At 46.5% G+C, this 14,254-nt stretch overlaps 1 protein-coding gene across 1 annotated transcript in view; it reads left to right on the forward strand.

Moving 5' to 3' along the window:
- The first annotated feature begins 1,190 nt into the window (after positions 1-1,190).
- The window catches only part of PPM1H (protein phosphatase, Mg2+/Mn2+ dependent 1H), a 228,018-nt gene continuing 214,954 nt past the window's right edge, over positions 1,191-14,254 (forward strand). The window contains exon 1 of the mRNA XM_075013741.1: positions 1,191-1,988. Coding sequence (XP_074869842.1) covers positions 1,750-1,988 — 239 coding nt within the window. The 5' untranslated portion in view covers positions 1,191-1,749. The remainder of the gene's footprint in view (positions 1,989-14,254) is intronic.

The following is a 14,254-nucleotide window of genomic DNA, read 5'->3' on the forward strand; positions in this document are numbered from 1 at the left end:
CAACTTTCAACCAGTTTTTAAATTAAAACAATCAAAAGAGTTTACAGGGCCTAAATTATGTTTTAGCTGTAAAACATACATTCATAAGTGCACATGTGTAAGTGTTTTGAAGGATTGGGACCTTAGTTAATAGCTACATTTAGACTTTGTAACACTATTTTTTATAGGAAGATATGTGGTGGTGAACGTTAGACAGGCAGGAAGACCTTTATCATATAGCCCTCTTCCTTATACAAATATTGACCTTCCCCCCCACCCCTCCACTCTCTGATTTGCTCACCTTGATTATCTTTTTCTGATTTGTCCTCCTTGCTTACTGTTTTTGGTTCTTTGTGTCTTAAATATTGAGTCTGTTCTGGTCTGGCTATGGTCTGAAGAAGTGGGTCTGTCCCACGAAAGCTCACCTAATAAACTATTTTGCTAGTCTTTAAAGTGCTACTTGACTGCTTTTTGTTTTGGTAATATCACACTGTGTAGGCTACAGATGAGACACGTTTTTACAGGTCACTTCTAATGGTGCAACCCTATAGAAACCAGCAATTCTGATCTAAACTGTCACCAGCTCTTGAAGTCTAATAATGTATACTATTAAATTTTAATACTGTAAGTAAAAACTCTTTTAAGAGATGTTTTTCAAAGGCTTTTTTAAAGTATCCCTTTTGTGAGGATAGTTCTGAGTGTCCTGTCTTCTTTGTCTTTTAGACTTATCCCTGATTTGAATATCACAGGATTAAAAAAAGCAACAACCATCTCACCACCCTCCCTGCACTGCATTGATTGCAAAATTGAATCCATAGTTAAATAAAAACTGTTGTGTTAGAAGGAAAGAAAGATTCATGCCCTAAACCAACCTATACTTTTACTATGATAGGGAAGTCTTAGGTTTCCCCTATCTCCCCCAGAGTTAGCAGCCTCACAGTTTCCCTATTTCCACTATGTAATCCCTAATTGTGGAACTCTTTATTTACTTCATAAATACTTGAAACAAATTAAGTATTTAAATCAAATATTTACTCCACTAACACAATTCCTTCGGGCCATATTCTACCACCTTCATTCAAGTTGCGGGGTCACTGATGGAATAAGCCACAAGAAGTCCTATAACACCTTATGCAGTAACAGATATTTTCGTGGGCCACAGAAGCTGATGCTCCAAAATATCTTAGTGTATAAGATGCCACAAGACTTCTTGTTTCTGCACATACAGACCAGCAGGGCTACCCCTCTGATCGTTGTCACCGCGCTGGAATACGGTGCACTGCCTCGGTGGGAAAGGCAGAGCCCTCCAGGCAGGGAGTGAATTTACACCTGTTTTATAGGTTGTCAGCTGCCTGATTCCCCGACCCACCCCCGCCTCCTAACCACGCCTCCCCCTGAAACCACAGCTCAGAACCGAGGCGAACGCTGCCGCCGCTGGCGGGGGGTGGCCCGGCCGGGTGTGAGGAGTAGCTGCTGCCCATGCCAGGGGGGTTTGCAGCACGAAGCTGCCCGGGTATATAACCCCTGGTTGTCACATGACTCCGCCGCGTCTCCCGGGCTCAGTTCAGCGCTCCTCGCACTGGGAGGGGGAACCTGCTGCTGCAACCGACGCTCCGCAGCCACCGCTGCTCCTGACCGCCCGCTCCATGCAGCGCCTCCATTGCGGAAGTGCGGCGGGGGCAGCCTGAGCGGGAGCGGCACCGGCTGGGCTGGTTGGGGCCGGGCCGTGGCGCGCTGCATGGTGCCGCGGGGGCGGCCGGCGCGGGGAACATGCTCACTCGGGTGAAGTCGGCCGTGGCCAATTTCATGGGCGGCATCATGGCTGGCGGCTCGGGCGCGGAGCACGGCGGCGGCGGCGGCTCGGACCTGCCCCTCCGCTTCCCCTACGGGCGCCCCGAGTTCCTGGGGCTGTCCGCGGACGAGGTCGAGTGCTCCGCCGACCACATCGCCCGGCCTATTCTCACCCTCAAGGAGACCAAGCGCCTGCCCTGGACCACGGGATACGCCGAGTGAGTACCGCTGCCCCCCGCGGGGGGAGGGAGTCCGGGCTGCTGCCGGGAGCGCGCGCGCGCGCGTTAGGCTGCGGGGGAACGCGCAGCCCCCTCGCCTCCGCTCCGGCTGCCCGCGCCACAGCGCTAGGGCCTGGCGCCGGCCCCGCTCACCCTCTTCCCGCAGCCAGGCCCGTCTAGGGGGCCTCTTCCAGCCGGCTGGGGGGGGCGGTGCATGTGCTGAGCCCAGCAGGTCTTTGCTCGAAGCCCCGGCCAAGCCAGGCTGCTCCCTGAGGTGACTCCCGCCTGTTGCGCAGCGGTGGGGGTGGCTGCCTCCCTCTGGGCTGCCCCTGGGTCCGGGCAAGGCAGGCTGACCGCCCCACACCAACAAGGAGCAGTCCTGGGGCACTTGAGAGGTTAACAGCTCTTCTGGTGCATAAGCTTTCCTGGGCTTTCTGTTCGTCTGTAGGGTGCCCCAGGACTTCTCCTTGCTGGTGACAAGGTAGATTAACCCAGCCACCCCTCTGATACTCCCTGCAACAGAATGTTTTTGGCCAGCCTAAAACTGGTGCATCCTCGCCCGTGGGCGAGACAGCTCCTCTGTGGCGCTCTCTGTTGGGGGAGAGGCTGGGGAACTGGGATTTAACACCTCCCTTCCCAGGCCAGAGCAGCAGTGAGCACAATGCCAGGGTTTGTCACTGAGTGCTCCTGGTCTGAAAAATTTCCATCCTCTGTGTATATTGGCTCTGGGAGCTGGGCTAGGAAGGTGGAATGAAGGAGACTACAGTAGTTCTCTGGTGTTCCTCTCGCCTGGTAGATTTCCTGTCACTCAGACTCCTGTACTACCCCACTTGGTGTTTAAAGCTGTACTATATACTTAATTTTCCTGACTCAGAATTAAAATGAGGTTGGTTGAGCAGCTTTATCTGTTTATTACTGACTTGAATTGAAGTATGCATTGATACTAAACTTCATTTAGGTAATTTGTGGAGAAGCTTATTGATGATGACTGGTGTTAGCTCTGAAGGAAGCTACCCCAGAATTCAAATACACTTTTTGCTGGCTTAGTGCACTGAAGATCCAAGTCTTCCCATTGGAATTCTTGCATTGAAGTAAAGATCCTTGTTGAGAGGGATGAGAGAATCCCAAGCTCTACACTAATGGAAAGGAAACATTGTGAAGATACAGACAAGCTGAGGCATGACTAGTTCTAGCCACTCACTGCAGTGTCCGTAGCTCATTGCCCTGAGTTACGTCATTGATGTTTGTTTTGGAAGGAATTGTTTGTCTGGTCAGTAGCCAGTTCTAGTCTTCAAGCACAGTCAAGGCAAGTAACCTCCTAGGGGCTGTTCTTCAAGTACAATAAGCAAAGTGCAGAGTTTGCTTAGATAGGAGTCCCCGTGGACTGTTCAACAAGGGAGTCAGTTATAGAGAATTTACATGCTGGTGCATGATTTGGCTCTCCCTAAATTCAGTGTGCGTTTACTGTTCGTTTCAGTGGTGGCTAGATTGAGGTCTCGAGATTACAAACGGTCGCCACAACCTTGTCAATAGCAATGGTTGACTACGAAAACTGCAATACTCCAGAGTCTTGGGGAGACATCTCCTTTCTGTGAGCTCTGCTGTCTCTCAGGACTTAACGCAACTCCATGTCTACACTGGAGCTTACAGGGACATTGCTGTACTGATAATATGCACCACTTTAAGGTCTCCTGCATAGCTGCTTCATGCTGACATGAGTTTCCTTGTGCATGTAATTTAAACCACCACCCAATGAGTGGCAGCAGCTAGTTTGGTGAGAGAGAGTCTTCCCCAGCACATCTGTCAGTCTAACTTATGGAGCTGAACAGTGTGGGTTTTTTTTATACCCTTAAGTGACATAAGCCACACTGACAAAAGTGGCAACATAAACAAGACTTAGAGCAGGTGTGGGGAACCTCCAGCATGCCAGCTGCATGCAGTTGGCTGGGGTTAAATGCCAGCAGGCCACCAGACAGTTTGTTTACCTGAGTGTCCTCAGGCATGGAGTCTCGCAGCTCCAAGTGGCTGGAGTTTGCCATTCCTGGCCAATGGGAACAGTGTTCGCTCCCCTCCAATTTTTTCCGTCCATGGGCAGAATAAATTTTATATGCACCAAGGCATGTGCAGATATGTGCTACCAATAGAAACACCTGCTGCCAGCTGTAGGTTGCTGTGTGGGTGTTCTGTTAACTAGCTGAGCTGCATTAGAATCTCTCCTGGGTGGCTGTCCAATCACTCCATTTACAGGGAGCACTGCCCTTTCTCCTCCCCCTGAGTCTCTCCAGGGACTCAGGGCTGGGAGCTGTGGGAAGAGGCATGACCTGGGCTGCTGCTGCTTCTCTCTGCTGCTTTTGTGTAGAAACTGCTCTCTAAGTGTATCTATAACTTGTCTGTCAATTTTTCTGCAGATTACCCTATTAAGAATAGGGCAATAGCTGTGAAGTTACTCCCATTTTCTTCTTACAGCACAGTTTCCTTAATGCTCACTGCTAGCCTGACACCCTCTTCTCAGGGGCACTAAAAGGACTAACAAACTAAGGTTATTAGTATAATTTTATAATTTCAAAACAGTATGGTACAACTGAATAACTTGTTTGATGCTCAATGGCATTTTAGCTATGTGTATAGCTAACCTATATAACTAAGTTTCTATCACTTTTTCTCTCATCCTACCTCCTCCATTTCATCCATTTGTTTTATGCCTATTTGTTGTTGTTGTCTTAAAATGGATCATAAATTCTTTAGGACTGAGATTTTTTTGTTTGTATGTCTACTTGGTCCTGGTGAGTGTCTTTGGGCTAACCACTGATACAATGCTTAATAGTAAAGGTCAATGTGCTTTCTTTCACTCCAGAATATATTTTTGGAATAGCACACTTCTTGCATGTGTTGGGGACTACCCTAGCTAAGTTGTGTGGAAGGAAATAACAGCTTTGACAGTAAAACAGTGCTCTAGTTTGCACTCTAACTGGATTAAATGCAAACTTGCATTTCTTCTAGCTCAAAACTCAGTGCTATAACTTCTTTTAGTAAGAGTCTAAGCAATGGGGTCCCAGCCAGGCTTGTCTGGCCTTCTTATTTTCTCTTTTTTCAGTATCTCATCTTCCTATAGTCTGAGAAACTCTTGCACTTGCCCTTTGAAAATATTCAGTGGCTGTCAAAACAAAAAGCAGTCAAGTAGCACTTTAAAGACTAGCAAAATAGTTTTAGGTGAGCTTTCGTGGGACAGACCCACTTCTTCAGACCATAGCCAGACCAGAACAGACTCAATATTTAAGACACAGAGAACCAAAAACAGTAAGCAAGGAGGACGAATCAGAAAAGGATAATCAAGGTGAGCAAATCAGAGAGTGGAGGGGTGGGGGGGGAAGGTCAAGAATTAGATTGAGCCAAGTATGCAGACGAGCCCCTATAGTGACTCAAAGTTCCCATCACGATTTAAACCATGTGTTAATGTGCTGAATTTGTCGCTATAGGGGCTCATCTGCATACTTGGCTCAATCTAATTCTTGACCTTCCCCCCCACCCCTCCACTCTCTGATTTGCTCACCTTGATTATCTTTTTCTAATTCGTCCTCCTTGCTTACTGTTTTTGGTTCTCTGTGTCTTAAATATTGAGTCTGTTCTGGTCTGGCTATGGTCTGAAGAAGTGGGTCTGTCCCATGAAAGCTCACCTAATAAACAATTTCGCTAGTCTTTAAAGTGCTACTTGACTGCTTTTTGTTTTGATAGTGTATAGACTAGCACGGCTTACTCTCTGTTATTATTCAGTGGCTGTGTTTGATACTAGATTGTGTGGCCACATGCAAAAAGCAAATTTTGCCTTTACTTATCTAAACTGTGCTTTGGTCTTTGCTGGTTCTTTAAATAGTTGGTATAGGCAAGATTTTTCTGTGTATGCATGCATTTCCTTAATGGCTTTGAAACATTGACTTATTATTGTCCCTGTGGTGCTCTCTTGTTTTGACAGAACACATGTCCAGGTCTTCAGGCTCTTTTCATAACATTACCTTTCAGATGTCTTGCAAGGCTGTATGGGTTTTCTGCACTGCAGGCCTGCACTAGCAATTAAATTTTCTTTGTGGTGTGGTGGTCGCTGACCCATAAAGGATGCAGAGCTCAAGGTGAAATACTGTGGTCTTGTACAGCATCATCAAAGTGTGACATTGTTTACAGCTGTAATTTTGTGGATACAGGGAAAAACAGTATATGCTGGACCTCTTCTTACTTTTATTAGTTAGTCAGGTTCATTGACTTTAAGCTGCACGTACAAGAGTGAGGCAATATATAGCCTGATTGATTTTTTTTTTTAAATCTTTATCCATGCAAATTTCAGAAACTTTGGGCCTTAAAACTTCTGAGACAAGATTGAAGCATAATGCTAGGAAGGCTCATTTGAATCAGATTTAATACTGACAACATTAAGACTTATAACAATCCTCTAAGGTAGGTGACTACTACTGTTCCAATCATATCAATGGGTAAACTGAGGCTACTACTTGTTTACAGTTGATGGGAGAACCTGGAGTAGAGCCTCTAACTCGGGTCAGCAACCCCGGCACACGTGGCAGTGTTGGCAGATGAGACCATGTTAAATGGCACGTGGTGGGAGCTCAACCCTGCCCCTCCTCCCCCATGCAGCTCGGGGGTGGGGGGGGGGCAGGGGCTGGAGGATGGGACTGAGGATACAGCCCCTGCTGGAGCTCCACCACTCTGTCTCCTGCCACACAGGCCCCTGTCACGGGGCTGGAGGGGTGGTCCTCTGGGAATTCCTGCTGTGGCCTAGGGCTCTGGCTGGAGCCCCTCAGAACCTCCATTGCAGGCCTGGTGCTGGAAGATGGGTGGGGGGGGGGCCCTCCCCCCCCCCCCGCCAGAATCTCCCTCAGGGTGTGGGGCTGGGGCTAGAGGTGCCATCGCAGAGCTTGCTACCAGTCAGTCGGTTGGTTGGTGGTTTTTTTTCATGCCTCTCTGGGGCTGGGTATTTGGGCTCTGAGTGTGAGGGTGGGTGCAGGAGTGGGCTCGGGTAGAGGAACAGGTTCAGGGTAGGGGTTTGTGCAGGAGTAGGTTGGGTGGAGGAGGGAGGGTCTGGGCAGGAGAGGATGTAGGAGCAGGGTGTGGGTGGTCTGGGCAGGAGGAAAGGACAGGAGCAGGCTGAGTGAAGGGATGTCCCCTTATCTCGTTATTGCTGTCCCTGGTGCCAGTCTGTGGAGCTGCCTTTTGAAGACCATGGATGTTGCAGGACCAGAAAATCCGGGATAAGTGACATTGAACCTGTATTAAAATCCTGGAAATTTTTAGAAATGTAAAAAGCCCGTCAGACAGATTTAAAGACCAAAACATAAAGTTCTGTATCTTATTTAATAATGTAGCTGTTGTAAGTATGACTATTAGTCTGTGTCTACACTTGCACTCCCCTTTTGCAAGAGGCATGCAAATGAGGCACATTTGCATATTGTTTCAAAAGCACTTTCGAAAGAGGAAAACCCAGTGTAGATGCTGCTCTTTTCAAAAGTAGACCCCATCTTCAAAATCCTTCTTCCCTTTATTTAGTGGGAAGAAGGATTTTGCAGGTGGGGCTTACTTTCGAAAGAGCAGCGTCTACGCTGGGTTTTCCTCCTTCGAAAGAAGTGCTTTTGAAATGACATGCAAATTAGGTGCTGAATATGCAAATAATTTTGTATTTCAATTTCCCTCACTTGCACACCTCTTTTGAAAGAGGAATGCAAGTGTAGACACAGCCTTAGTGACTTTCAGAGTATCACCAGACCTCAGACTGCACAGAGGTCAAAAGGTCAAACTTCGTCACTCCGCTTCAGAAAGTGTGCTGCCCCCTGCTCTGAGTCCTGACCACGCAACCCTTGTTCTAACTCCCAGACTGTGCTGTTGGCAGGAGATAATGCAAGTCAAGCTTATGTGCGTTAGAAGCACTTACTGTTTCTGTGAGCTATTATTGCCAGTAGTCAGTGGGGAGCATGACTCATGTTTCTACTGTGGACAGGGTTCTTATAGGCAGTCCCAAGCCAGCATATGGAGGAGGAAGAGGCAGTGTAAAGCGGGGGTGCGGGGCAGTGACTGTCTGGGGGCCTGTAGCTTCCAGCTGCTGGGAGCTCCAAGCCCCTTGAAACATCATTAGAGTGTCACTCAGCTGCTCTGTGCAGCTTCTGAGGGCTAGGGAGGCACCATGCTTCAGGCAGCTCTGAAGGTATGGCTGCCTTTGGCCCCACCCCTTTCAGGGGCATGGATCCAGGTCCCCCACACCTTGCCCCAGGCCCACAGTGGGTGTTGGCCCTCCTGGGCAGTGCTAGTTTTGTGCTGTGACTTCAGGAAGAAGTACAAAAGCAGAAGGAAGAACTCTGAAAGAAGCCTCCTGCACTACTTCTTTGCGCTCTGCTCCACTCAAGGATGAACACAAACAAAGCTGAGATTCTGTGTTTGACTTAAATTGTAGAGAACAATGAATTCTTGGTTTTCATGTTTGGTGGTTTTCCCTGTGCCTGGATGAATTTTATGTATGCCCCTTAATTCTTTGAGTGGCCTGATCGATTACTTTACTTTAAATTTCAATTTGTCTGTGTATATGGTGTTCTAATGTAAATTTCTCTTCAAGCTCATATTTCTTCACCCCCTGAAAAACATATAACAGAAACGACCTATTTATAAGGGCTTTAGAAATCCTGTGGCAGCTAAAACTTAACCTTTTGTGTAATGCAGATAGTAATCTATTTCCAAAGCAACCTGGGGAGGGATGTGTGCAGGTTCATATTTCCATTTCATAGGAGAAGAAATTTGAGGTTGACTCGCCAAAGTTGCAAGCACTGGAAGTTGGTCTTGGGGGTTACTGGCTGCCAGCCTTCTTGCCTAGACCCGTACCTTCCATGTCTTTGTGCAGTTGGCTTTGGTGGAACAATTTTTGGAACTAAGGGGAGTAAGGGAAGTACGCAAACACTGAAACTGTTAAGACAGCAGAAAGTGAACACGTGCAGCTCTGAAGGAAACAAAGTAGAGTTTCAGCCCTGAACTGTGTGAATTGTCTATAGGCAGTTGAAATGTGGGAGCTGAAAGACTAAGTTTTATTATGAAAAATAAAGTTGTGAAGTCTAAATTGGAGAGAAGTGGTCTGTAGTGGGAATCCAGGATGGCTGAAATACAGTAAGCACTGTATGATAAGAGATGCTGTGGCTTCATGAAAATAGAGAAAAAAGACCTGTCATCTGAGAAGCCGGTGTATTTTATATCAGTTGTTTAGCATCTGTTACCAAGTTCACTGTAATTTTTCATTCTCACTGTCGACCCTGGGGCTTGCTTCACTAGCTAACTTCCATGAAATTCCGGCACTGATAAGCAATCGGAGAGGAGGAGAGCCACCCTGTTACCATTCCTAAAACTGATAGGAATGGAGGGACGACAGAGATGTGCAACACGGTATTATTACTACTGGGAAAAGTAGCCAGGAGTTTAGAAAGAACAGTCTGTCAGTTTAACTCTGAGATCATATCAATGTCTTAATTCCAGAGTGGACATATATTTAGTGCTTTTTTTTGGGGATTGGCTGGGAGCAGGGGTTGGGGAACCAGCTGAGTTCTGGCTTTTAAAACAAAGAAAAAAAGGACTGGACATTCCTGTAGGATAAGGAACGCTATCAACTGTTTTGGGTTCAGACACTGGCTTGTTTCAGAGCTCTTCCTTTTGTTTTATGTACTTCTTCCTGATGTGTCACAGAGCAAAACTAGCACTGCCTTTCCCCAGCCAATCCCAAATTCCCACCCCGTTATATTCTGATAGAGGAAGGACCCAGATCCCAGTATGTATTGCTTATTTTAATTCTCCATTATACCATTTGAGGGGTGTGTGTGTGTGTGTGTGTGTGTGTGTGTGTGTTTCTTTTGTTTGGTCACAGCTCCAAGCCCACGTCTGTTTTTTTTCTTTCCTCTCCTGACCAGGATATTTCAAGGCTTCAAAATTCTACATACCTACAGTGTGCATTCCATGAATTAAGATGGCCTACACAGGCCTGTTTTGCCTGCTCCTCGGAGGCTGTAAACACTGTTATTGCCTATAGGGATAAGTTACACTAAACTTTTCCTAAATGAGCACACTTATTTCCAAGGTGAAAGCATTGTAGAGAGAACCTATAAAGAACCTACACACATGCTAATAAATTTAGTAGTGGTTGTCCCAACTTCACCAAGGACTGCATCTGGTGGTCAGTCCTTCACACCCCATCAAGAAGTTTTTCCTGTGGTTACAATTTCCTAATGGCTGCTAGCTCAGAACAAGCCTACCCCTAAAATTAGGCCAAGCCCTTCCAACTCTTCTGAGAAGTATCTGGGGCTTTCCTTGGACAAATATCTCTTCTGTGTGTGGTTTTTTTTGGATCAGAAAGTAGGCCCTGATTCAGTTTAAGCTCGGACTGTTTGTCTAAAAGTTCTCTGTTTGTATGTTCCCTAGAGAATCCAGTCTGAACCGGAATGTGTATCAAGAGCCGGGGTGGGGTATCAGATGAAGTGGTCAGAACAGAAGATCAAAGCTGGTGTTTGGGGTCAAATGTCTGAGCTGCAGTCAGGAACTGTGGCTGCAAAGGACTGGGCAGGGTTAGGAGCAAGGCAGGATTAGGACTGGAGCAGGGCAGGCAGGATTAGGACTGGAGCAGGGCAAGCAAGATGGTGTGTGCTGAACAGCAGAAGATCAGTTGTTGCTGCTGGGCTTAAGAGCAGGCCTTCTGAGGTCCTCAGTCCGTCATGTAGCCTTGCTGTGGCACAGCTGTGCTCGTAGACTGCCATGAGACTGTGCAGCTACAAATTCACGTTCCTGGAAGTACCTCCCTCCTCAGTAGGCACATCCTAGGACCTCCCAGATCTAGCTTGTCTCCAGATGACCTCAGTGGAATGATCATACCTGCTTGGGGGGGGGGGCGGAGGGGGGCAAGGATGTCTTCTGCTGATGCCCCGAGCCAGTCATGGGGGGGGCCATAGACTCTTCAGTTCACTGTGTAATAAAGTTTACCCATCAAACTCATCTGGAGCATGAGATCCTTCATGCCTTTGCACTGTGATGGGTATTAGCAGTAGGTTGGATTGACCCAAGAGAGATCCCTTGTGATGGAGTTTCAGAACAAAAATATGGAATGTGGGCTGAATTTTCATCAACTCAGGCAGATGAAGCCTGAATGCCATGGGATTGACTTGCTCAATGACTTTTGAATGGCACCTTTTGTTTGGTGAGAGAACCTGGCTGTAGGCCAGGAGAAGCACAGGTGTTGATTTGACTCCCAGGTAATCTGATTAGAATTAGGTATGGTATGACAACGCCTGTCTGCATCCTGCTTAGAGAGGTTTTTAGCAGCTTTTTGGTGGTTTTTGTAGCTCTCTTGTTATGTGATTCAGAGGAATGACAGTCTGCTAGTGGGTACCTGACTAGAAGCTGTAAATAATGTAGAACAGGGTCAGCGGAGTAAAGGCACAGATTGCTTTGTTATAAAAAAACTAGAAGACTTACCTGGTGTTGCTTGGATCCTTAATGATAAATTTTATTCTAGGGTGGGGCTCTGGCTGGTGCAGGCTGCCCAGGTGACAAAGGACAACATGGGTTGTATTTAATTCTCTGTTTCACCATTCAGAAGTTTCTAGGCTGCCCTAGGGACAGAGGTATGTCGCAGTGACATATCTGTGTTCGACTTCCATGTCTGTCTACACATTTGTCCCTCTGACTTTCCTTATTCCGTGGCTCTTGCGAGGAGCACAGGGATCAAATTTGACCTCCTGAGAGCATCAGGTTGTGCATGCATGAAATCCAACTCCGGAAGATTGACCCTGAGCAGGTCAATCTTGTGTCGTACTATAGATGTAACCTTAGAGAAGTGCTAAGGTCCATTCCTTTTAAAGAAACAAAAGCACAGTAGGATATTGTTTTACATGGAGTTAATCGCTTCACTTCAAATCCAGAACTGAGTTGATTTAGATTAAAACAAGTTTATTAATAAAGAGCTTTTAAGTGAATTCAGGCATAAGGGATAAAATTAGAAATGGTTACAACTAGAAGTGAAAAGGGACTTTCTAGTGACTAAAACTTACCTTGAACCAAGACTGTGGTTTTGTTATGAGACTTCAGGCGCCTCCTTCTAGCAAGATGGCTGACTATCCCCTTGGTCAGGATCTCCCACATGCCTAAAGTATTTGGTTCATTTGTCTTAGGTGAAACGTAATGTGGGGTTCTCTGCCCATATCGTTAGTCACTTGAAATGGAATTTAATTCAGAAGAATCCATGAGGTTATTTCATATGAGATCTGTGTCCTAAAATACCTTTGCAAAACAGCTGTTCCAAAATATACGTGAAATGCACCACCTTTTTGGTTGGCTGTCCCTTGAATTTGGTCATCCTTGTTTGTTTCAGGCCTCTCTCCTTCCTACCAGATGCACAGAACCCACAAATATGTCTTGGCGGATTATTTCAACATCCGCTAATGTAATCCTCTAAATGCCAGGTCTGAAGATAATTCTATTACTTATTAATAAACTGAAGTCTCACAGAATGCAGCTGACATGTGAAAACATGGGAAATTTCATATCTGTAACTTCAATACTTCTTAAAAAAGCAGCTCTAGGCTAATATGATTAGCTGTAATCCTATTCCTTACTTGGACTCAGGCTACATCTATACTGTGAAATCAACTTTTAATAAATTGGATTTTTTTTTTTACCTCGGTCTTATGAACTCAGGTTTTAATTGTCCACAGACATTCCAGAAATTCAATCTACTGTTTCTCCATGTTGACTTACTGTGTTTCCATTGCCTTATCCAAGTTTGACTGCATGAGCAATGCATTCTGGGTACCTATCCCACAGTGCCTTAGGTCTGTTGCATTCTGGGGGTTTTGTACCACTGATTTGAGGGGGGTGGGAGGAAAAAAGATGCTGCCGTTGCTTGTAGGTGTTTGTCACTATCCCAGTATCTAAAGTACCCACTAACCATGTGAAAGCGAATGGGAGAGCGCACCATTTTCTCCATTGCAGCACTAGTGCAAACATGATTCCTTAAATGCTTGAGGTCCTTGCACAAACCATTACAGCAATTTCCCAGAATGTCGTGCACTTTTTCTTTTGACTGCAAAGGCAGTGGGCTGAGCTGATGGTCCAAGGTGATGAAGATTTTGAAGAGGAAATCACTCAACTGCATTCTGAGAACTTAGAAACGCTGGCTGTCCTGGATGCATTGCTGAGAGTGGAGCAGTGGCTTTGGACTCGTGAAGCCAGCACACACTAGTAGGACCACATTATTTTTGGAGTCCTGGGATGACCAACAGTGGGTGCAGAACTTTTGTATGTGCAAGTCTGCTGTTATTGAACTTTGATTTCATGGCCCCCTCCCTGAAGCACAGCAACACAAGAATGAGGCCAGATTTAATGGTTCAGAAGCAAGTGGCAACCGCTCTGTGGAAGTTTGCAATGCCTGACAGTTACCGGTCACTGGCAGATCAACTTGGGGTGGGCAGATCTGCAGTGGGGGCTGCGGTGGTGCAGGTAGCCAGTGCAGTCTGTTGGCATCTCCTGAGGAAGACGGTGACCCTGGGAGATCTACAGGCCATAGTGGATGGCGCTGCCACCATGGGGGTTCCTAACTGTAGAGGAGCAATAGGTGGCATGCCTATCCCCATCATGGCCCTGGACCACCTGGCCTCTGAGTATATAAATGGGAAGGGGGGTACTTCTTGATGGTGTTGCAGGTGTTAGTAGAGCACAAAGGTTGTTTCAGCAAATGAGTGTGGAATGGTTGGGGAAAGGTACACGACTCAAGCATCTTCAGACATTCTTGTCTATTCAGAAAGCTCCTAGAAGGGACATTTTTCTCCAGACTGGAAAATCAAGATTGGCAGCATGGAGATGCCTATAGCAATACTGGCTTACCCTCTGCTTCCTTACCTCATCAACACACACACAGGTGTCCTGGGCCCCAGCAAGGATAACTTCAGTTTAAGACTGAGCAGGTCCTGAAGGGTGATGGAATGCACCTTTGGCTATTTAAAAGCAAGGTTCAGGTGCCTATTGACTCATTTAGATCTTTCAGAAACTAGTGTCCCTACCATGATCAGTGTGCTGTGTTTTGCACAATATTGGTGAATACAAGTGGGAGGATTTCATGAGCCCCTAGAGAGCAGAGGCTGATGACATGAGCAGTGCTTATTTGCAGCCACCTACAAGGCCATTCTCTGCTACCAGTGTGGAGGCAGTGGCAATCAGGGAGGCTTTGAAACATAGCTTCACGAATGATC

The sequence above is a fragment of the Carettochelys insculpta genome, chromosome 1 (genome assembly GCF_033958435.1).
Source record: "Carettochelys insculpta isolate YL-2023 chromosome 1, ASM3395843v1, whole genome shotgun sequence".
Classification (NCBI taxonomy): Eukaryota; Metazoa; Chordata; order Testudines; family Carettochelyidae; genus Carettochelys; species Carettochelys insculpta.